The 25625-nt window shown below is 47.7% G+C and overlaps 1 protein-coding gene across 1 annotated transcript in view; it reads left to right on the forward strand.

Annotated features, from left to right (window-relative positions):
• Positions 1–25625, forward strand: part of LOC140394804 (cyclic nucleotide-binding domain-containing protein 2-like) — a 159051-nt gene that overhangs the window by 55746 nt on the left and 77680 nt on the right. Inside the window, 4 exon segments of the mRNA XM_072481993.1 lie at positions 18211–18374; positions 21537–21618; positions 21621–21672; positions 21675–21694. Coding sequence (XP_072338094.1) covers positions 18211–18374; positions 21537–21618; positions 21621–21672; positions 21675–21694 — 318 coding nt within the window.

Genomic DNA, 25625 nt, shown 5'->3' on the forward strand with positions numbered 1-25625 from the left:
CCCCAAACCTTACCATTGTTTCAGATGTGTGACTTGACTGCAGCCAACCTCATTAGCTCTTTTCTTCTAACTTCTTGGAAACTTGTCTTCATTGCCCTAGTTTCCTTAGCTAGCTATTCTTTAGGTTTCCTGCACCTAGGGCAGCACGGTGGCCCAGTGGCTAGCACCGCTGTCTCACGGCGCTGAGGTCCCAGGTTCGATCCCGGTTCTGGGTCACTGTCTGTGTGGAATTAAGGGGCAATTGAGCGTGGCCAATCCACCTAATCTGCACATCATTTTGGGTCTGAGAGGGGTGCTGCCTTGCTGGCGAAACCGTCAATGTGGTTTCGGCAGTAGCCAACCAGTCCTAAAAACGACCGGAGGGCTGAAACGTTCTGGGGAAGGGGCAATTTAGCAATCGAGTCAATCCTTTTATGCTCGATCTCGCGTTTACCGTGCGTGATAATTGTTCCCAAATATATCACCTTATCTTCCAAAATCTGGGCCTTTTTGGGGTTGACTTTACAACCAATTGAGTGTTGACCTTGGGTAGGGTGCTCTTTCCAAGAGCCGGTGCGGACTCGATGGGCCGAATGGCCTCCTTCTGCACTGTAAATTCTATGATAATCTATGATTTACCGTGTGTGATAATTGTTCCCAAATATATCACCTTTTCTTCCAAAATCTGGGCCTTTTTGGGGTTGATTTTACAACTGATTGAGTGTAAGAGTTCCAGGAGTTCGGACAGAAGCTCAATGTGCTCTTCCTTGGTGTCTGTCTGCAGTAGTAGGTCGTCTACATACTGTACCAGACATTCGGGGCGAGAGAATTTGGCTAAACCATTTGCCAGCTGTCGGTGGAAAATGGAGGGGGAGTTGTGGAATCCTTGTGTCAGGCATGTCCACGTGCACTGCTGTGCTTTAAAGGTGAAGGCAAATTTGTACTGGCACGCCTTTGCCAATGGAATGGACCAGAATCCATTACTGACGTCCAAAACCGTAAAGAATCGGGAATTGAGTCCCTGCTTGAGCATGGTCTCGGGACTTGTTGCTACTGTGGGGGCTGCTGCGGGGGTAATATTGTTGAGTTCCCGGTAATCGATGGTCAGTCGCCATGATCCATCGGGCTTTCTCACTGGCCAAATCAGGGCATTATTAGTGGAGGCTACTGATCTAAGTACGCCCTGCTCTAAAAGCTTTCTATTACCTTGGAGATTTATCCTTCTGCCTCTTGGGGAAATCCATACTGTTTTTGGGGTCTAGGGTCAGGTCCTGTTATTTGTACGGAGCCAGTCATCCGTCCACAGTCGTGCTTGTGGGTCGCGAATGCTGTCCTGTTCTTTTGCAGAACTGCCCTAACCTGCTTGTCCGTACTAAGCGTGGTCGGGTTGAACCAAAATTCGCCTACGGCGCTAATTTTGTTCGTGTACTCTCCTATGTTGAGCGTTGCGGGGGCTCTTGCGGATTTTGCCATCTTCCAGACACACTGGTTGGCTGGATCGAATGAAAGATTATGGGAATTCATGAATTCGATTCCCAGAATGTGTTCTGCTGTGTGGGGCAGGTCAACTAAAACTACGGGGTGCTTGGTGGTGATGGTGCCGATTTGAATGGGTACAGGGGCTGTGATGTGTCCCTGCTGTGAGTGGCCTGTAAAGCCGCTGAGAGTGATAGTGGCTGTAGTGGGCCACGTGTCTTTTTGAAACCGGGTGGAGGAATTTATTGTGGTGCGGGACCCTCCTGTGTCCCAGAGAAATTTGATCGGCTGTCCCCGAATTTTTGCTGCAACTACCGGTCGTCCAGACCTATCCCAAAGGGTGTAGCAGACCCAACTGGGGGAGCCCATACACCGTCAGTCCGTTCCGGTCAAGTCCGTCTGATCTGAACGGGCGCTAACGCTATGGATGGGCTCTGTCTTTTTCTTACTCAGACTGCCCGTCTGCTGGGCTCTCTGTGGCTTTTTAGTGGCATTGCACTCTCTTGCGAAGTGTCCCAACTGTCCGCAGTTGTAACACTCCTGTGACTTGGGTGGGGGGCTATTCTTTCCCTCATTCACCCAAGCGGGGTTGTGGTGTGTTGTTTTTACTGCCTGCATATCTGCAGCGGCTTGCTTTTCCTCGCTATTCTTAACAGCGGGAGTACTCTGTATCGATTGCTCCCAAGCGCGGGACAATCTTTTCACTACCCACTTCTCGTTATGGGCCTCCTCTGAGGGATCATAACTCGTGCAAGCTTTCTGTCCTGTTTCTGTGGCGTGGGAGATAAGGGTGCGGGTCCATTTGGCCATGTTGTCTGGGGACAAATGGGCACGGTCTAAGTCTCCAAAGATTGCTGCAAAGTGGATCCACAGGCGTCCAGCAAACGCTGTGGGGTGCTCGGATTTCTTTTGCCTACATTTGTTGAGGCCATCTACGGGGTCATCCCGGTTATACCCGATCGCATCCAGGATCGTGGTATGCATTTCTGCAAGGATGCCTCCTCCTACATTCTGTGGGTCGGGAAGGGCTGCTGCTACTGAAGGGTCTAAACTTAAAACGGTGAGCTTTACATGCTCTCGCTCAACCAGGCCGTACATGGTCACCTGATTCTTAACTGTGGCAAAGAAATGGTGGGGGTCTGAGGTGGGGAGGAACGGTGTGATCTTATCGCACGCGTCCCGTAATTGGGTCACAGTTAAGGGGGTGGCGTATAGAAATTCCGCATCGTCCGATGTGGCTGTGCGGCAGGTGTTTACAGGGTTCATTGGAGCCTGAACTATCTGCTGTGTGGGGGGGTTGAGGCGCTTTCCTCTTTTGTGGCTTTCCCTGTGCACATGTTCCCTGAACATATCTCTGCGCTGTTTCGTTCAATTCTTCCCAATCAGGGCCGTCTTCCTGATCTAATTTTTCTCCAAAGGTTCCTGGAAACCTTTCTGAACAGAAAGCAGTGATTGCAGCTCTGCAATCTGCTTCCGGCACTTTGCGTGATCCAATGTGCTTTGCCTTTGTTCTGTGGTGGCAGCATGGAGTGCTCTTAACGCTGCCTTTAGGTCACTACACTGTCTCTGTTATGCCTCTACCTGCTTTTCTGTTTCTTCACGTACCAGGACTGCACGTTGCGTGTCCTGATAGGCCATTTCGTATTGAGACTGGAAGCTGCTTAAGTGCGCCAGACAAGACTGGTGTGCCCTTTTGGCATCATGCACCTCGACATCTTTTGCTACCAACTTCCTTCTCAATTCCAAATTCTCCTTTTCTACCTCGCTTACATCGACCTCACTCATTCGATGTATGCCCTCAACTTCTTTCCGGAGCGTCCTAACGACCTCCTCTGTGCCTCGCAATTGTGCCAAGCAGGACATGATTGCCATCGGCTTGCGAGCTTTCCCTAAGCTCTTTTTGTGGATCTCGCTCAGGTTCTCCCACCAAGTATGTCCTATACTCCCGGGACCTGATTCCTCGTTGTCACAGAAATCATTCCAAAGGGGCCATCCTTTCCCTTTGAGATATTTCCTGATCTCTTCCTCCCAAATGGGACATTGTCCCACTCTACTGCTGCTGGTCGCTGCGACCGCAAATTCCTCTGGGTTCATTAGGCGCTACATTGCCTGCATTTCCATCTTTCCTATCCGAATGTTGCTCTTCAAATTTGGGACAGGGGTTTTAATCCGAATGCTGCTCTTCAAATTTGGGACAGGGGTATTAAGGCGGTGCTGTAAATACGGGTACGGCTTTCGCTACTTTCCGATATACAAACTTCCGACAGTTTTGTCGCAACAAAAAATCTATCAGTTTTACCTTATCACCCTGTTAGTTACGCATGCATACACACACTTCCGAATTATGAGTATTGATCAGAACTGCTTGAACACTTGTGGTTTTCTGTTTCCAATTGGATCTCTAATTCAAATTCTGGGTTCTCCCGGAGTGGTTTTCCACTTCTAGATCGGGTCCCGTCAGGATGTCGCCAAATAATGTTGCTGATTTTGCCTTAGTTCAATTGCTCTGTTTTATTACCTTTGCTCTTGAGTCGCCAGGTATCTTTATGATACCGCCACGTGTTTCAAGTCCGAGTAATGATCAATAATCCAGTACACCGATTAGTAAGGTTTAAATCAAAGCACATTTATTATACACAGTAATCACTACTCATGTACAAATTCTACGTTTAAGCTACTTCTACAACTAACAGGCCTATACTTAACTTGGAACTGGCCCACCAGGTCAGGGAAACAAATGGCCTTTTGTTTGGGTTCTGAGCCTGCGGGATTGAAGTTGGTACAGATTGATAGCTAGGAGCGCCGATCTCGTAGCGAGCGTTGAAGTAAGACTTATAGTTTTCGACCAGCTGCTGAAGAGTGAGGAGCTGGCGAAGCGGTGGTGAAGAGCTGAAGAGCTGGGGAAGAGGTGGTGAAGAGCTGAGGAAGAGAGCGACTTGAACTTGGGGCTCAATTCTTATAGTCCCCAGGGGCTTCCCGCCTTTCGGGGTGGACCCTGTACTGGTCCCAAGTGATTGGACTTTGTCCAATCACTTGGTTCGATTTTCTCCAATGCTGGAGCGGTTCCCTGATCGATGGGCGGTCTTGAGGTAGTCGTTCACCTCCTTTTGTGTAGGCTTCTGCTGGCGCCGAAGAGTCTGGTTTTGCTTGGTGTGTCTAAATGTTGCTTATTGGTCCCGGGGATTGCTCATTAGTATGCAGATGGTTGGTGTTTTGTTATGCTGATGGTTGCTGGTATCGATCTTGTCTGGCCTTTCTAGAGGTAAATACACAGCCAACCTGCAGCTGCTCGTTTTTGTCCTGTTGGCTGACTTTCCCATCAGCCTTTGCCGTTCGCCATTTTGAATCGGGAGTGGCCATTTTAAGTGGCTACAAATGTATGTAAATGTAGTGCAGTCATTTCAACACTAGATGGCTCACAGTCAGATACTATAAGAACTGATTTCTTGCCCTTTCTAGGTCAGATGATTCAGATGATGTTCAGATGATGATGTGATTCAGAACAGTGAACAAGCAAGACATAGAATAGCTAGAGTGAGAGAAGTTAGAACTAGTTTGTTATAATAATGTATAGTTATATAGTATTCTGTATTGTACTTTAATTCTTTATTGTTAGTTTAGTATTAAGTAAAATGACTCAAAATGTATTATTTTCTTAATCATTAAATAGTTCATCTTTCAACAAGAAGACTATTGGTCATTTTATCATCCTGGTGGATTCAAGAGTAATATATATATTTTAGATAAGTCATTATTTAAAATATAACATGGTACCTGCGAGTTATAAATCTTTTAAGAAAGACTAACAAAGATGTAGCATAGAAAGGAAGAAAGAAAAAAGCACAAACGGATTCAACTATTCGACTATAGCAATCATCACAACTTTGAAAACTTCGATGCAAACGACCTATCAATGGACCAAGTTCAAGCACCAAGACATCTCAAGACCACTGGTAATTTAAAGTTAAATTGGAAGTTGTTCAAGCAGCAATTTCAACTTTACCTAGAAGCTAGTGATTTAAGTGCAGCACCAGATGTTAGAAGGATCGCGTTATTTCTGTCTCTTGCAGGACAGCAAGCAATTGAAATATTCAACTTGTTTCATTTTAGTGCTAATGAAGATAAAACCAAATTTGATCAAGTGATAGCGAAGTTTGATGAACATTGTAAAATGTAGACAAATGAGATTTTAGAACGACTGAAATTTCATCGAAGAATTCAAAAACTGACTTTATCACAGATCTCAAGCTCTTAGCTAAAACGTGTAACTATGAAAATCTACATGATTCACTTGTATGAGACCAAAATATATGGTATACTTGATGATACTATCAGAGAAGCATTAATTCGTCAGAATGATTTAACTCTACAAATCGTGATTGACAAATGTATAGCAGCAGAACAGACCAGAAGCCAGTATCTAGCATTTTCTTGAAAAGAAAAAAGCGCATATCTCTACCACGAGGCAGAGAAAATTAAAATGGTGTCGCAAGCAAAGCAGAAATCTGTAAGGAACGGAAGCTATCCTCTACAAACATTTTCGAGCTCTGCACATGCGCACTACGCACTGATGCGCAATCAATTACTCTCAAGACAAGGTGAGTCATAACTAATAGGCTTTAATCTGCTAGAACTCTTCCCCAGCAGCTTCGATACAGAAAGTGAAGGCAGCTGGGACGGCATCGGTTCTTAAGGGCGTTGCTATGTACATCAGCCAATGGTAGACTCCTGGGTCTAACCAATGGTCATCCACCTCTCAAGTACCGCAATACCTGGTATTACCACATTCACCCCCTGTTAAAAATGAGCCCGGCGGGGTGATGGCCAGCGTTAATAGTCGCCTTTCGCATGGTATGACCAGGTATGGAGGTACCGTGTTGTTGAGGGTAATAACAAAGTGTTCATGGTGCAGCAATCAGTCGATCGGGTGGGCCTGGTCATCCTTCTGGAGCGTCTGGGCTTCGGCGGTGATTCTGATGGGGGTCCCGGCGGTTGCGACTCCGGGAACATGATGTCGTCCACCCAGGCAGCTTCGACAACCCTAGGCGGCGCTGTAGGGGCGAAAGGTGGACTTGGGGAGAAGGCGCCTGTAGGGGGCGTCGGTGTGTGTTTGGGCCTAGGCAGGGGCGGAGTGAGTACTGACCCTCCAGTTAGGTGCTGTGGTGGGGGTGGGGGCAATAGTGCGGGTGCGCATGGGGCTCCGGCGGGCGCCAGGTCCCGAAGGGAGACCGTGTCTTGGCGGCCGCCAGGGAACGCTACGTAGGCGTACTGGGGGTTGACGTGCAGCAGGTGGACCCTCTCGACCAACGGGTCCGACTTGTGCGCCCTCACATGTTTCCGAAGCAGGATGGGTCCGGGTGTCGCTAGCCAGGTTGGGAGCGAGGTCCCGGAGGAGGACTTCCTGGGGAAAACAAGAAGACGTTCGTGAGGTGTCTGACTCGCGGTTGTACAGAGCAGTGACCGGATAGAGTGGAGGGCCACCGGGAGGACTTCCTGCCAGCGGGAGACTGGGAGATTCCTGGACCGTAGGGCCAGCAGGACGGTCTTCCAGACCGTTCCGTTCTCCCTCTCTACCTGCCCGTTTCCCCGGGGGTTGTAACATGTCGTCCTGCTCCAGGCGATGCCCTTGCTGAGCAGGAATTGACGCAGTTCATCACTCAAAAAGGAGGACTCCCTATCACTGTGAATGTATGCGGGGTAACCGAACAGTGTAAAGATACCCTGGAGGGCCTTGATGACGGTGGTTGTGGTCATGTCTGGGCAGGGGATGGCGAATGGGAACCGGGAGTACTCGTCAATCACGTTCCGGAAGTACGCGTTGCGGTCGGTGGAGGGGAGGGGGCCTTTGAAATCCATGCTGAGGCGTTCAAAGGGACGGGAAGCCTTTATCAGGTGCGCCCTCTCTGGCCGGTAGAAGTGCGGCTTGCACTCCGCGCAGATTTGGCAGTCCCTGGTGACGGTCCTGACCTCCTCGATGGAGTAGGGCAGGTTGCGGGTCTTGATAAAATGAAAGAAACGAGTGACCCCCGGGTGGCAGAGGTCCTCGTGGAGGGATCGGAGGCGGTCCACTTGTGCAGTGGCACAAGTGCCGCGGGACAGGGCATCAGGAGGCTCGTTCAGCTTCCCCGGACGGTACAAGATCTCGTAATTGTAGGTGGAGAGTTCTATCCTCCACCGCAAGATCTTGTCGTTCTTAATCTTGCCCCGCTGCGCATTATCGAACATGAAGGCAACCGATCGTTGGTCCGTGAGGAGAGTGAATCTCTTGCCGGCCAGGTAATGCCTCCAGTGTCGCACAGCTTCGACTATGGCCTGGGCCTCCTTTTCAACCGAGGAGTGGCGAATTTCGGAAGCATGGAGAGTACAGGAGAAGAAAGCCACAGACCTGCCCGCTTCATTGAGGGTGGCCGCCAGAGCTACGTCGGACGCATCGCTCTCGACCTGGAAGGGGAGGGACTCGTCGATGGCGCGCATCGTGGCTTTTGCAATGTCTGCTTTGATGAGGCTGAAGGCCTGGCGGGCCTCCGTCGACAGGGGAAAATTGTGGACTGGATCAGGGGTCTGGCTTTGTCTGCGTAATTGGGGACCCAGTGTGCATAATAGCTGAAGAACCCGAGGCAGCGCTTTAGGGCCTTGGGGCAGGGAGGGAGGGGGAATTCCATGAGGGGGCGCATGTGTTCAGGGTCGGGGCCTTTGACTCCACTTCGCACTACGTAGCCTAGAATGGCTAGACGGTCAGTGCTAAACACGCATTTATCCTTATTGTATGTCAGATTAAGGATTTTCGCGGTCTGGAGAGAATTGCAGAGGTTGGTGTCGTGGTCCTGCTGGTCATGGCCGCAGATGGTGACTTTATCCAGATATGGGAACGTTGCGCGTAAGCCGTACCGGTCAACCATTCGGTCCATCTCTCGTTGGGAGACCGAGACCCCGTTCGTGACACTGAAGGGAACCCTTAAAAAGTGATAGAGCCGCCCATCTGCTTCAAAGGCTGTGTACTGGCGGTCACCATTACGGAGGGATAGCTGGTGGTAGGCAGACTTGAGATCCACCATGGAGAAAACCTTGTATTGCGCGATCCTATTCACCAGGTCGGCTATACGGGGGAGAGGGTACGCATCCAGCTGCGTAAACCTGTTGATGGTCTCGCTGTAGTCAATGACCATCCTATGTTTCTCCCCAGTCTTTACCACCACTACTTGAGCTCTCCAGGGACTGTTGCTCGCTTCGATGACCCCGTCCCTCAGCAGCCTCTGGACCTCCGACCTGATAAAGGTCCGGTCCTGGGCACTGTACCGTCTGCTCCTGGTGGCGACTGGTTTGCAATCCAGGGTGAGGTTCGCAAACAGGGAAGGCGGGTCGACCTTGAGGGTCGCGAGGCCGCAGACAGTAAGGGGGGTATACAAAGAACAAAGAACAAAGAAATGTACAGCACAGGAACAGGCCCTTCGGCCCTCCAAGCCCGTGCCGACCATACTGCCCGACTAAACTACAATCTTCTACACTTCCTGGGTCCGTATCCTTCTATTCCCATCCTATTCATATATTTGTCAAGATGCCCCTTAAATGTCCCTATCGTCCCTGCTTCCACTACCTGCTCCGGTAGTGAGTTCCAGGCACCCACTACCCTCTGCGTAAAAAACTTGCCTCGTACATCTACTCTAAACTTTGCCCCTCTCACCTTAAACCTATGCCCCCTAGTAATTGACCCCTCTACCCTGGGGAAAAGCCTCTGACTATCCACTCTGTCTATGCCCCTCATAATTTTGTATACCTCTATCAGGTCGCCCCTCAACCTCCTTCGTTCCAGTGAGAACAAACCGAGTTTATTCAATCGCTCCTCATAGCTTATGCCCTCCATACCAGGCAACATTCTGGTAAATCTCTTCTGCACCCTCTCTAAAGCCTCCACATCCTTCTGGTAGTGTGGCGACCAGAATTGAACACTATACTCCAAGTGTGGCCTAACTAAGGTTCTATGCAGCTGCAACATGACTTGCCAATTCTTATACTCAAATTGGGCCGCTGAATTTAAAAGTCAGGCTTTGCAGATGGCACTGGAAATCCAGCCCAAGGAGGGTGGCTGCGCAGAGGTGCGGCAGGACGTACAGGCGGAAATTGTGGAATTCCCTGCCTTGGACAGTGAGGTTCGCTAGGCAGAACCCCTTTATCTCCACCGCGTGTGACCCGGAGGCCAGGGAGATCCTTTGATTTACGGGATGGGTGACAAGAGAACAGTGCCTTACCGTGTCAGGGTGAACAAAGCTTTCGTGCTCCCAGAGTCGATCAGGCACGACGTCTCGTGGCCGTTGATGGAGATTGTCGTTGTAGCTTTCGCCAGCGTCCAGGGCCGACTCTGGTCTAGAGTCACCGAGGCCAGCTGCAGTAATGGAGAGTTCTGGTCGGGCAGCATGTAGTCGGCTGTGCTGGGGCCCTGGGGCTCCATCCAAGATGGCGTCACCCATGGGTCGCACATGGTGTCCGGGGATGAAGAAGATGGCGGCGGCGAGGGACAAAATGGCAGCGCCCACCCATCCAGCGTGGTGTCCGGGGGGCAAAATGGCCACGCCCACGGGTCGCACGTGGCCTTAGGATAGGTGGGTGGCGGTGAGCGCTGGGCGGTCGGGGCCTGAAAGGGGGGTTGCCAATAGTCGCTGGAGACCGCGGCCACGGCACGGGCCTGGCAGACCCCCACATAGTGGCCCTTCTTGCCGCACCCTTTGCAGGTGGCGGTGCGGGCCGGTCAGCGTGGGCGGGGTTGATTCGCCAGCCCGCAGAAGAAACAGCGGGGTCCGGTGGCGTTAGTGGGCCGTCTCGCCGCGCAGGCTTGCGAGGTCAGGGGAAAGGTCTGAGGGGCTGCCACTACGGGGTGCCACGCAGCTCAGGGGGCCGCCGCGCGATCGGGAGCAAAGGTCAGCGCGTTTTTATATGCCATGTCCATGGACCCCGCCAGGGCCCGTGCCTCTGCAAGTCCCAGAGTGTTAATTTCTAGGAGCCTTCGGGGGATATCGGGGGAGGTCATACCTGCCACGAAAGCATCCCTGATCAAAAGTTCCGTGTGCTCGTTCCCTGAAACTGGCGGGCAGCCACAGATTCGGCCCAGAACCAGCAGCGCCCGGTAGAAGTCTTCCAACGTTTCCTCCAGGCTTTGCCTCCTAGTCGCCAACAGGTGACGAGCGTAGACCTGGTTCACAGGGCGGATATAATGTCCTTCTAGCAGCTCGATCGCGGCAGCATAATTCGCCGCCTCCTCGATAAGAGGGTAGATCCCAGGGCTGACCCGTGAGCATAGGAGATGCATCTTTTGTCCTTCCGTGGGGGTGTCGGCGGCCCTTAAAGCACGCCAGCCAATGTTTGAAAATAGCAGCAGAGTTGTCCGCGTGGGGGCTGAGCTGAAGACACTCCTTTCTGTGCTGCCAACTGGGACTCGCTTAATGGTAAAAACTGGGCGGCATAGACTGGTTGGGCCGAAGGGCCTGTTTCCATGCTGTAAACTTCTATGATTCTATGATTCTTTCAACTGAAGTTGTAGCAGATTAAATTGATGCGCAATCAATTACTCTCGAGACAAGGTGAGTCTTAACTAATAGGCTTTAATCTGCTAGAACTCTTCCCCAGCAGCTTCGATACAGAAAGTGAAGGCAGCTGGGATGGCATCGGTTCTTATACTCCGCCTCTCAGGGCGGAGCTATGTACATCAGCCAATGGTAGACTCCTGGGTCTAACCAATGGTCACCCACCTCTCAGGTACTGCAATACCTGGTATTACCACAAGCACCAAAATGCGATACGTTCAAGAAGATGTCTGCACATGCGTGTACATCACAATTTAAGGCAGCACGGTTGCAATGTGGATAGCACAATTGCTTCACAGCTCCAGGGTCCCAGGTTCGATTCCGGCTTGGGTCACTGTCTGTGCGGAGTCTGCACATCCTCCCCGTGTGTGCGTGGGTTTCCTCCGGGTGCTCCGGTTCCCTCCCACAGTCCAAAGATGTGCGGGTTAGGTGGATTGGCCATGATAAATTGCCCTTAGTGTCCAAAATTGCCCTTAGTGTTGGGTGGGGTTGCTGGGTTATGGGGATAGGGTGGAGGTGTTGACCTTGGGTAGGGTGCTCTTTCCAGGAGCCGGTGCAGACTTGATGGGCCGAATGGCCTCCTTCTGCACTGTAAATTCTATGATTCTATGAATTACGTCATGACGACAACGTAATTATGTGTCACAGATGTGATAACGCCCACTTAAAGGGGAATTGTCCAGCTTTTGGCAAACGATGTTTCAAATGTCAGAAACTCAACCATTATGCTTCACAATGTCAATCAACTGCTAAATACATTCCTCCTACACACAAAAAGTATCACAAAGTACGAGCAGTGGACAAAACAGAAGAAATCAACACTCAAGAAGATTTCACGGAAGATGACGTAAATATTTTCTTTGTTGGTATAGTTGATTCGTCCATCAAGATGATCTACAAGCAAGTGAGGACCATAGTAAAACAATGAAGTTACCTCATCAAGAGTATGAGAAAAATCTTCAAGCAACGGAAGAACAAAAAGTCAACATAGTAAGCAACAAATGGATGACTACTGTGCTTGTTAACACAATTCCAATCACTGGATACCGGCACCTCGGCGAATCTTTTGAATTCCAAGGACCTGTCCAAGATCAAGAGTCATTATGAAATGATTCCTCAAGAATGCTCATTGCATGATTACAATGGCAACCCCATTTTTTCACATGGATCCTGCTACCTAAGTATCACAAACAGAGACATTCAATAATTATTAAGTTTTGAGATTGTCAATGATACTCGTTCATCATTACTTGGAGCACAGGCATGCAAAGATCTGCAACACATACAGAGAATCTTCATGAATACCTGTCAATCATGTGCACTCAATGACGATGTTCAGCAACTTTTACAGCAATACCCAAATGTTTTCCAAGCTATGGGCACGTTACCTTTTCAGTACAAAATCCAACTGAAACAGGATGCCAAATCGGTGATCCATCCACCTAGACTTGTTCCTGCACCACTTAAAGATCGACTGAAAGCTGAATTGTCAAGACTTCAAACTCAAGGAATAATCTCTAAGGTTACTCAACCTACCGACTGGGTAAGCTCCCTAGTCTATGTCAAGAAACCTACAGGCGAAATAAGAATCGGTATGGACCCAAAATACCTCAATAAAAGTATCAAGAGAGAGCATTATCCACTACCAAAGAAAGAAGATATAACTGCTGAGATGGCAAATGCAAAAATATTTTCCAAGCTTGATGCGTCTCAAGGATTTGGCAGATGCAGTTGGAAGACTCCAGCAAACTTCTTTGTACTTTTAATACACCTTTTGGAAGGTACTGTTTCAATAGGATGCCTTTTGGTATCATATCTGCTTCTGAGATTTTTCACAGAACAATGGAACAGATGACCGAGAACATAGAAGGAGTTTGGATTTATGTTGATGACATAATCGTCTGGTCACCAACACCTGAAGAGCATATCAAGGGTCTTCAGGAGGTTTTACAAAGAATTGACAACTATGGTTTAAAGTTAAACAAGGCCAAGTGCATGTTTGCGGCCTCATCTTTAACATTCCTAGGTGACAACATAACGGCTGAAGGCGTTAAACCAGACCAAGACAAAGTGCAAGCTATCAAGGCAATGCAAATTCCCAAAGATAAGAAGGCTGTCTTACACTTTCTCGGATTTGTCAACTTTCTAGGAAAGCTCATTTCAAATCTATCCGCAACTGCTCTACGTCAATTGATCAGAAAGAACACAGAATTCATATGGACTGACAAACATACTGCAGAATGGGCTGATTTGAAAGAACAATTGATGCAAGCTCCATGCTTATCATTCTTTGATCCTACAAACCTACCAAAGTTTCAACTGATGCAAGTATGAAATGAAATGAAATGAAAATCGCTTATTGTCACAAGTAGGCTTCAAATGAAGTTACTGTGAAAAGCCCCTAGTCACCACATTCCGGTGCCTGTTCGGGGAGGCTGGTACGGGAATTGAACCGTGCTGCTGGCCTGCCTTTATCTGCTTTCAAAGCCAGCTCTTTAGACCTGTGCTAAACCAGCCCCTAAAATGGCATTGGCGCTGTTTTACTGCAACAAGACCATTTTGATAATTGGGTTCTTATTGCCTTGCGTCAAGATCGATGACTGACACTGAGTGTAGGTACGCCCAAATCGAAAAAGAGTTCCTAGGGTTAGTCACGGGGATTTCCAAATTCCACAACTACATATATGGTCGACCCAAATTCACAGTGGAAACTGACCATCGTCCACTAGTACACATCATAGAACAAAACTTAAATGACATGACTCCCAGACTTCAACGTTTGATGATGAAATTGAGAAGATATGATTTCACACTGAAGTATACACCAGGTAAAGCATTAGTGATTGCTTATACTTTATCTAGGTCAGTCAACACTGACATTCTCCAAGAAGAATCCATCAATGATGTGATTCACATTTGCAGCTATTCAAAGAACCTGTATCAGATGTCAAATTTCAGCAAATTTGCATTGAAACACAGAAAGATATCATGTTAATGAAAGGAATCAAACATCTTCAAGAAGGATGACCCAAAGGCAATTGTCTGCAATATCTATCCATTCAGTCAGAACTGACTATGGTAGATGGTATACTGCTGAGACAAGATCGCATTATAATTGCACAAAACATGCGTTTGAAATGCTATCAACGTTACATGAGGGTCATCTAGGCATTGAGAAATGTAGAAGACGAGCCAGATAGTTTATCCTTTGGCCTGGTATCAACAATGATATCGCGAACATGATCTTGTTGTGTTCAACATGTCAATCCCATCAAATTCAGCAATGCAAAGAACGACTGCAACCACACTATCTAGTAACATCACCATGGCTCAAGGTTGGTGCTGATCTTTTTCACTTTTTTGGAAAAGACTATCTTGTAGTCATTGACTATTTTTCCAATTTTCCTGAGATAGTGAAACTGAACGACATCACATCCAACAATGTTAAAAAGGCATGCGAGGAGATTTTTGCCAGACATGGTATTCCCAGTATCGTAATGTCTGACAATGGCCCTTGTTTCTCAAGTCATGAATGGCATCATTTCTCATTGAAATACAATTTTCAACATGTCACTTCAAGCCCACACTTTCCGCAATCGAATGGAAAAGCAGAGAAAGGTGTTCACATCATGAAACTGCTACTTCGCAAATCTAAAGAATCTGATTCTGATTTTTACTTAGCTTTACTCAATTACAGAACATCTCCTCTATCAACAGGCTTATCTCCATCTCAAATGTTGTACAACAGAGTGTTGAGAACAACATTACCTCAATTACACTTTCCTGATCAAGAACAACAAAATCTTTTTAAAAGAATGCAACAACAGAAAATGAGTCAGAAAAGATGTTTTGATCAACATTCAAAAGAACTGTCCACTCTATCTGTTATGATATAGTTAGATTCAGACTTCCTGAAGGAGGTTGGTCTGACAAAGCTCACATAATTAGGCAATTCTTACCAAGATCTTATCTGATCAGAACTTCTGATGGAACCACTCTAAGAATAGAAGAGATCTCCTTCAAGTCAACGATACTGTCAACATTTTTCCTTGATTTGAACCAGACTGTTTCTAAACAACTTGAAAGAAGAATGCAATCCAATGTACTGATTCACAACTAACTGGAGAATTCTTCATCACCTTTGAAGTTGAGAAGATCGACAGGAGAAGAAGAAAACCCAATTGTCTGAATTTGTGAACTTTTTCAATAATCTCGTGATTACTGTATACTGTTTACACTGCATTTCTTATGTCAATTTTCTTTTCAAATATTTCAAAGAAAATGTTAAAAAGAAAGGGGGTGTAGTGATATTCAGATATCAATATACATGATCAATGTATGTAAATGTAGTACAGTCATTTCAACACTAGATGGCTCACAGTCAGATACTATAAGAACTGATTTCCCGCCTTTTCTAAGTCAGATGATGATCAGATGATGATGTGATTCAGAACAGTGAACAAGCAAGACATAGAATGGCTTGAGTGAGAGAAGTTAGAACTAAATTGTTATAATAGTGTATAATTATATAGTTATCTGTATTGTACTTTAATTCTTTATTGTTAGTTTAGTTTTAAGTAAAATGACTCACAGTTTATTATTTTATTACTTTTAAATAGTTAATCTTTCAACAAGAAGACTATTGGTCATTTTATCATCCTGGTGGATTCAAGAGTAATATGTATATTTTAGATAAGTCAATATTTAAAATATAACAGTACGATGATCTGGTTTATCCTTGAACCTGGGGTTTGTGGGGGCTCGGTTTCTGGCCCTTGGTAATTGTTCTCTTTTTACTTTTTCACATGAGTCTGGTTGTGCTTGGTCCTCTCCGTGAATTTGTCTTTTGCCATCTCAAATGTGAGGGTGACTGCCTGTTGCGATCTGGATCTGGACAGGATTTCAGATTGCGCAGTAAGTGTTAGCCAAATTCCCCTTCATACTGGGGTTCATTTTGTTTTAGTCTAAATTGTTGCCTGTATCCTGTTTGGGAGCAGACAGATCATTTATCCGTGGAGGGAACCGGTTGGGATATTATAAGATCATAAGACATAGGAGTGGAAGTAAGGCCATTCGGCCCATCGAGTCGACTCCACCATTCAATCGTGGCTGATTTCAACTTCATTTACCCGCTCTCTCTCCATAGCCCTTAATTCCTCGAGAAATCAAGAATTTATCAACTTCTGTCTTAAAGACACTCAACGTCCCGGCCTCCACCGCCCTCTGTGGCAATGAATTCCACAGACCCACCACTCTCTGGCTGAAGAAATTTCTCCTCATCTCTGTTCTAAAGTGACTCCCTTTTATTCTAAGGCTGTGCCCCCGGGTCCTAGTCTCCCTTGCTAATGGAAACAACTTCCCTACGTCCACCCTATCTAAGTCATTCATTATCTTGTAAGTTTCTATTAGATTTCCCCTCAACCTCCTAAACTCCAATGAATATAATCCCAGGATCCTCAGACGTTCATCGTATGTTAGGCCCACCATTCCTGGGATCATCCATGTGAATCTCCGCTGGACCCGCTCCAGTGCCAGTATGTCCTTCCTGAGGTGTGGGGCCCAAAATTGCTCACAGTATTCTAAATGTGGCCTAACTAGTGCTTTATAAAGCTTCAGAAGTACATCCCTGCTTTTATATTCCAAGCCTCTTGAGTTAAATGACAACATTGCATTTGCTTTCTTAATTACGGACTCAACCTGCAAGTTTACCTTTAGAGAATCCTGGACTAGGACTCCCAAGTCCCTTTGCACTTCAGCATTATGAATTTTGTCACCGTTTAGAAAATAGTCCATGCCTCTATTTTTTCCAAAGTGCAAAACCTCGCACTTACCCACGTTGAATTTCATCAGCCATTTCTTGGACCACTCTCCTAAACTGTCTAAATCTTTCTGCAGTCTCCCCACCTCCTCAATACTACCTGCCCCTCCACCTATCTTTGTATCATCGGCAAACGTAGCCAGAATGCCTCCAGTCCCGTCATCTAGATCGTTAATATATAAAGAGAACAGCTGTGGCCCCAACACTGAACCCTGCGGGACACCACTCGTCACCGGTTGCCATTCCGAAAAAGAACCTTTTATCCCAACTTTCTGCCTGACAGCCAATCGTCAATCCATGTTAGTACCTTGCCTCGAATACCATGGGCCCTTATTTTACTCAGCAATCTCCCGTGAGGCACCTTATCAAAGGCCTTTTGGAAGTCAGGATAGATAACATCCATTGGCTCTCCTTGGTCTAACCTATTTGTTATCTCTTCAAAGAACTCTGACAGGTTTGTCAGGCACGACCTCCCCTTACTAAATCCATGCTGACTTGTCCTAATCCGACCCTGCACTTCCAAGAATTTAGAAATCTCATCCTTAACGATGGATTCTAGAATCTTGCCAACAACCGAGGTTAGGCTAATTGGCCTATAATTTTCCATCTTTTTTCTTGTTCCCTTCTTGAACAGGGGGGTTACAACAGCGATTTTCCAATCCTCTGGGACTTTCCCTGACTCCAGTGACTTTTGAAAGATCATAACTAACGCCTCCACTATTTCTTCAGCTATCTCCTTTAGAACTCTAGGATGTAGCCCATCTGGGCCCGGAGATTTATCAATTTTTAGACCTCTTAGTTTCTCTAGCACTTTCTCCTTTGTGATGGCTACCATATTCAACTCTGCCCCTTGACTCTCCTGAATTGTTGGGATATTACTCATGTCTTCTACTATGAAGACTGACGCAAAGTACTTATTTAGTTCCTCAGCTATTTCCTTGTCTCCCATCACTAGATTACCAGCGTCATTTTGGAGCAGCCCAATATCTACTTTTGACTCCCGTTTGTTTTTAATGTATTTAAATAAACTTTTACTATCATTCCTAATGTTACTGGCGAGCCTACCTTCATATCTGATCCACCCGGTGTTGTTGTTCCTATTGCTGTAATGATTGTTGTCCTGTGCTATACCTGTTGTACATCAGCACCTGTGGCTGTCTTTGCTTTTGCCTGTTTTGTTGAATTTGGGTGAAAATGGAAAAACGCCAAGAAACCGGCATTTAAGAAAACAACTATACCTTATTTCTAATATTTAACACTACAAACGTAGATCACTTAAAACTAACCCTGTTTTACTAACATTGATCTTTTGTTAAATATATCCAAGTTTTCTTTGTGATTATTACTTGGTTGCATCCACAGAATCGATTCTCAAACCAGGCGATTCAAATCACCATGAAAAGCCCAGAGAACAGGTCGATGGAGGAGTTGGAACTGCTTTTGTTCTCACTGAGATCCTTGTTGAGCTTCAGACACTACAACAAGTCCTACCAGCTCATGCTGGCAAAAGTAATGCGATATGAATGGTAGGCTGGCAATACAGAGACCTGCTGAGAAAATCAAAAATCCGCAGGGCCCCGGGGAAAGGGCAGGGAGAAGGGGACTAGGTGAGTTGCTCTCACAGAGAGCAAGTGCTGAAATGACTGGCTGAATGGCCTCCTTCTGTGCTGTAGCCATTCCACGATCATTGACTGTTTGAGTAAATCAGCATTTTGAGGAGTGTTTCAGTACACACAATGATGGGATACTCTCCTTGTGTCCCTCAATTGGTAGCAACCTGGTCTCTGGGTCAGGTTGATTGTGGGAACAGGCTCTGCCCTATAATTGAACACAATAATACAGGCTGAGAAAGTGCAGCACTGCCAGAAGTTAATCATAGAATTTACAGTGGCCATTCGGCCCATGGAGTCTGCACCGGCCCTTGGAAAGAACACCCTGCCCAAGCCCATGCTTCCACCCTATCCCCACATCCAGTAACACCACGTAACCTATTGTACACTATGGGGCAATTTATCATGGCCAATCCACATAACCTGCACATCTTTGGACTGTGGGAGGAAACCGAAGCACCCGGAGGAAACCCACACAGACATAGGGAGAATGTGAAAACTCCACACAGACAGTCACCTGAGGCCGGAATTGAACCTGGGACCCTGGAGCTGTGAGGCAGCAGTGCTAACCACTGTTCTGCCGTGCCGAGACATTAAACCTGAGGCCCCATGTACATGGGGATGTAAATAAATCCCAGGGCACTGTTTGGAAGAAGATCAAGGGGCAGTTCTCCCCGGTGACCTGGCCAATATTTATCCTTCAACCAACATCACAAAATTACAGATAATCAGCTCAAGATCTCATTTATGTTTGTGGGATCTTGCTGGTGCTTCCTACATCCAGACAGGATGTTTTGTCGTTGGACTAGTAATCCAGAGACCCAGGGTAATATTCTAGGGACCTGGGTTCAAATCCCACCATGGCAGATGATGGAATTTGAATTCAATAAACAAAATCTGGAATTATACGTCTAATGATGAACCTGAAATTATTGTCGATTGTTTTAAAAAACCCTCTGGTTCACTAATGTTGCTTAGGGAAGGAAATCTGCCATCCTTACCTGGTCTGGCCAACATGTGACTCCAGATCCACAGCAATGAGCAATGTGGTTGACTCCTTTTTTAAAATTTAGAATACCCAATTCTTTTCTTTCCAATTAAGGGGCAATTTAGCGTGGCTAATTCACCTACCCTGCATATCTTTGGGTTGTGGGGGTGAGACCCACGCAGACACGGGGAGGATGTGCAAACTCCACACGGACAGTGACCCAGAGCCGGGATCGAACCCGGGTCCTCGGCACCGTGAGGCAGCAGTGCTAACCATAGCACCATCATGCTGCACTGTGGTTGACTCTTAAAGACCTCTGAAATGGCCTCGCAAGCTACTCAGTTCATGAGCTATTAGATATGGGAAACAAATGCTGACCTTGCCAGTGCTGCTCACATCCTGTGAAAGTATTACAAAAAACAATGGTTTGAATTTTACTGCCCCAACCCAACCCCTCTCATAATGATCGAATCATCTATATGGTCTTGCCACCGACACATTTTACTGATGGTGGGATCAGAAGGGGAGAGTCAAACATCATTCATTGGTTAATTAGTTTGCATTCCAATTGGCGTAGGAAGACTGTTGGCTGACTAATGGCTGGATTACTGGCAAGTCATGTGATGAAACCTCCAAGAATATATTTTGTCACAGTTAGCAATCCTAGTAGCATTTAAAGTGTGATCCCCAACATACCTGGCATTGGGAGTGGCACAGCGGCCAGCTTCCACATTTGTAATCTTTTAAAATGTAAGCTTTCATGGTGGCACGGTGCCACAGTGGTTAGCGCTGCTGTCACAGTGCCAGGAACCTGGATTTGATTCTGTCCTTGGGTGACTGTGCGGAGTTTGCACTTTCTCCCCACGTCTGCGTGGGTTTCCTCCTGGTGTTCCGGTTTCCTCCCACAGTCCAAAGATGATCAGGTTAGGTGGATTGGGGCAGCACGGTGGCGCAGTGGGTGAGCCCTGCAGCCTCACGGCACCGAGGTCCTAGGTTCGATCCTGGCTCTGGGTCACTGTGCGTGTGGAGTTTGCACATTCTCCCCCTGTTTTGTGTGGGTTTTTCCCTCACAACCCAAAGATGTGCAGGCTAGGTGGATTGACCACACTAAATTACCCCTTAATTGGAAAAAATGAATTGGGTACTCTAAATTAAAAAAGAAAGGTTAGGTGATTGGCCATGCTAAATTGCCCTGTAGTGTCCAGGGATACACAGGTTAGGTGGCGTTACTGGGATAGGGTGGGGGGAAGTGGGCCAAGGTAGGGTGCTCTTTCGGAGGGGCAATGCAGAATGGCCTCCTTCTGCTTTGTAGGGAGTTTATGGATTCTATGGGCTGTGGAGCCACTGGCCAGTATTATTTTCCCATCCTTTTCTAAAAATAATTTAGAGTACCCAATTTTTTTTCCAATTAAGAGGCAATTTAGTATGGCCAATTCACCTAGCCTGCACATCTTTGGATGTGGACCCTAGCCATGGGGAGAATGTGACCCAGGGTCAGGACCGAACCCAGATCCTCGGCACCATAAGTCAGCAGTGCTAACCACTGTGCCACCTTGCCACCCCCTTCCCATCTCTAATTGCCCCGTGAACTGAGTGGCTTGTTGGGCCATTTCCGAGGGCACTTAAGAGTCAGCCACATTGCTGTGGGTCTGTAGTCACATGTCGGCCAGATCAGGTAAGGACAGCAGATTTCCTTCCCTAAAGGACATTAGTGAACCAGACAGATGGTTTTTACAACCATCTATGATCCTTGTCATGGTTTCACGTTCTAGATTTTATTAATTGATTTTAATTTCCACCAGCTGCCGTAGTGAGATTTGAACCCATTTACTCAGCGAATTCACATAGGCGTTTGGGATTAATAGTCCGGTGATGTTCCCATTATGCCACAGTCGCCACACCAATGGCAGTCCAACAAACTACTGACAAACCAGAAAATACAGATACTGAAGGAATAACCTGTGGAAAGAGGAGTTGTCGTATGAAGCAGAGTGAGAAGAAAAGATAAGGGGGCTGGTTTAGGTGGATTTAGAGGAGAGGGAAAACAAATGACCTGTGACGTTCACCCAAGTTTGTTGCTTTTGCCCTAGGTTCAGGCGGAGGAGGGTCATAATAAAGAAAGGGCAAACCGCACACAGTTTCTACTTCATATACTCAGGGGGGGTCAGCTTCACACCACTGATGAAGATGGAAGCAGCGCGTTTCAGGAAGGACATCAAACAGACATGCGAAAGGCGCTAGATTTGGAGTGAGTATCCTGGTGTGTGTATGCATGCATATAGTGCATATGTGTGCATGTTCTTATGTGTGCATGCATGTGGTACGTGTGTGTGTACATGTGATACATGCGTGCACCTGTCTGCATGTGCATCTGTGTGCACACATATGGTACATGCATGGGCATGTGGTACATCTTTTTAATAAAATATTTTTATTCCAGGCTTTTTAACAAAAATATGCAAAATATCAGAAGAACAACACATCAATCCAAAAAACAACCACAACCATCCAGCCCCCTGACTTCAGCCCCTTGCCAATTCCCACCTTCCCCATTTTAACCCCCCATCCCCTCTCCCGCTCTTGCTGACCCCTCAATCCTCCTTGAAGAATGAACGGTTTCACCTCTGGGTTTCCCGACAACCGCAGAGCAAACTTCTTGATCTTCTCCAAACCTCAGGAATTCTGCCAGGTCGCTCACCCATACCCCTGCCTTTGGCGGCTCCGAGTCCTGCCCGACACATCATAATCCGTCTCCAGGGCTATCAGGGAGGCAAAGGGCAATACATCGTCTTCTCTCTCTCCCCTGGACTCCTGAGTCTTGCAACACACCAAATATTTCCACCCACGGGACTCTGAGCTACCCCCACATCCAGAACCTCGGACATAACATCCGAGAATGCCAGCCAGAATCCCCGCAGTCTTGGACATGCCCAGAACATGTGGTGATGATTCACCCCCCCCCCCCCCCCCCCCCCCCCCCCCCCCCGGCACCCCTATCTTCCACCCCCTCGAAGAGCCTACTCAGCCTCGCCACCGTCATGTGGGCTCTCTGCACCACTAAACTGAAAGAGAATCAACCTCGCACACCGACAAGGACCCATTCACCCTTCGCAAGGCCTCAGCCCATGCCACAGTCCCAACCTCCTCTGCCAGCTCCTCCTCATAACTTGACATCCTCCACCAGGTTGCCCTCCTCTCTCTCTATCAATTCCTTATAAATATCCAACATCTTCCCCTCCCCTATTTCGTCCTCCGACAAGAGTTTGTCCTAAAATCCTGAATCTGCAGGTACCTAAAACCATTCCCCTTGGGCAACTCATACAATTCCTCCAGCCCCACAAATTTGTCCCCTATAAAACAAGTCCCTGAAGTACTCAATCCCCACCTGCCACCACCCCCAGAACCTCACATCCAGTCTCGCCGGCACAAAATCCATGGGTTGTCGCAAATCTGTGCCACACAACGACAGGCCCTCTAACCCCAAGTGCTGCCTACACTGCCCCCACACCGTTAAAGTCGACACCACCACTGGGCTCATGGAATACCTGGCTGGCGAGAACAGCAAAGGCACCAAGAACAAAGCCCTCAAACCCAGCCTTGCGCACTGCTTGATATGGCATGGATGCACGTGATGGCCGGCAATCTCAAAAGTCCGTCGCTGCCTGGCATTTTAAAAGCTGCTTGCCGCCATTTGACGTTCCTCCCGTGACCGAGCGCCGCGACCCTCCCGAAACCTGCACACGACCCACATGCGTCCCAACATTCAATACCGATATCGGCGGTACGACCCACACTGTTCCAGGTCCTTATCCTTATTAGAATCAGGGCGATGGAAGCCTGTGATAAAGAAGGGGTAAGTTTCCCCTCTCCTTCTCCTCTGGGGCTGGTTTTAGCACAGGGCTAAATCGCTGGCTTTGAAAGCAGACCAAGGCAGGCCAAGCAGCACGGTTCAATTCCCGTAACAGCCTCCCCGAACAGGCGGCGGAATGTGGTTCACAGTAACTTCATTTGAAGCCTACTTGTGACAATAAGCGATTTTCATTTCATTTTCTTTTCATTATACGGCCTCACTAGCAGTGGCTCCAGCTCTGCCCCAAACGTTTTAGAAAACATGACTGGGAACCTGTCCAGACCCAGGGCCTTCCTTCCCTGCATCGGCCAACGCTTTCCATCACCACCCTCAGACCAATCGGGGCCTCCAATCCCTGAACCCGGCTCTCCTCCACCCAGGAACCGCCTCCTCCCCTCTTCCCCCAATGGGGGCTCCGACTCCTATGAAAGGCCTCAAATACCCCATTCACCCCCTCCGGGTCCACCACCACCTTACCCCTCTCATCCCACACTCTACCATTGCCCCTTGCCACTACTTGCTTCTTCAGCTGATGGGCCAACATCCTACTTGCCTTCTCCGCATACTTGTAAACTGCCCCTCTGGCCCTCCACAACTATCCCTCTGCCTTCCCCGTAAACATGAACTCAAACTTCATCTGGAGCCTCTGTTTCTCCTTCAGCAACCCTCTTCTGACGCCACCAAGTACCTCCTATCCACCCTCAAGATATCCACCAGCCTAGCCCTCTCCTCCCACTCCACCCTCTCCCTGTGCGCCTGAATCAAAATAATCTCCCCTCTAACATCAGCCTTGAGTGCCTCCCACAACTTGGAGGACGTGACCTCCCCTGTATCATTCACCTCCACATAGCCCCGAATGGCAGCTTCACCCGCTGACACACACCCTCATCCGCCAACAGCCCCACATCTAACTGCCACTCCGGCTGTTGGGCCTCCCCGTTGGACTGGGGTGAGCACAGTAATTCAAAGCGCATTCAAAGTATCGTCTTGTATCATTGACTTTGTCTATATATCTATGTTTCTGGAACCCACCTCTTCATTCACCTGAGGAAGGAGCAGAGCTCCGAAAGCTAGTGATTCAAAACAAACCTGTTGGACTTTAACCTGGTGTTGTAAGACTACTTACTGTGCTCACCCCAGTCCAACGCCGGCATCTCCACATCATGGCTACCATCGACACCGCAAACTGCCGGCTTAAAGTGGAGAGGATCTCCAGGAAGATCGCGCATATAGACACTGACATTAAGTTTCTACAAAGATGCAAGAAAGCAGACAAGATCCCGCATTCAAAGTATCGTCTTGTATCTTTGACTTTGTCTATATATATGTTTCTGGAACCTACCTCTTCATTCACCTGAGGAAGGAGCAGTGCTCCGAAAGCTAGTGATTCGAAACAAACCTGTTCCGAGACATGGTGCAGCCACTGGAACCAGTGACCCATGAGAGCAGCTACAGTGTACAGCTACCTTCCATCTTCCACTTGACCTATTCTGACAATGGCATTGCTAAGATAGGGAATTCATTGAATGTTTGATCCCGAGCATGGCCAAGATTCCCCATGACTCCCCAAAGCCTGTCCACCATCTAAAAGGCACAAGTTAGGAATGTAATGGAATACTCTCCACTTGCCTGGATGAGTGCAGCTGCAACAACACTCAAGAAGCTTGACAACATCCAGGACAAAGCAGCCCGCTTGATAGGTACCCTATCCACCCCATTCAGTCCCTCCACCACCGATGCACACTGGCAGCCGTGGATACCATCTACAAGGTGCACTGCAGGAACTCACCAAGGCTCCTTAGGCATCACCTTCCAAACCGACAACCACTACCATCTAGAAGGACAAGAGCAGCAGATACAAGGGAACCCACCACCTGCAAGTGCCCCTCCAAGTCACTCACCACACTGACTTGGAAATATATCACCGTTCCTTCACTGTTGCTGAGTCAAAGTCCTGGAACTCCCTCCCTAACACCACATGGATTGCAGCAGCTCAAGAAGGCAGCCCACCACCACCTTCTCAAGGGCAATTAGGGATGGGCAATAAATGCTGGCCTAGTCAGCAAGACCAACACCCCATAAATGAATAAAGGAAATCAGCATTTCACTGCATATGTGATCACAAGATAGGGAATTCACTTAATGTTTGATCCCGGGCATGGCCAAGACAAGAATTTCACTGGATGGATGTTCCTGCACAGGGCCAAAATAAGGAATATATATATGATCCTGAACATGTTCAAGATGTGGGGCGGGGTTCTCCAATCGCGGACCCTGAAATCGCATTCGGCGATCGGCTGGAGAATACCCGTATCTGACCAAATCGGGG

Source organism: Scyliorhinus torazame, chromosome 2 (assembly GCF_047496885.1).
Source record: "Scyliorhinus torazame isolate Kashiwa2021f chromosome 2, sScyTor2.1, whole genome shotgun sequence".
Lineage (NCBI taxonomy): Eukaryota > Metazoa > Chordata > Chondrichthyes > Carcharhiniformes > Scyliorhinidae > Scyliorhinus > Scyliorhinus torazame.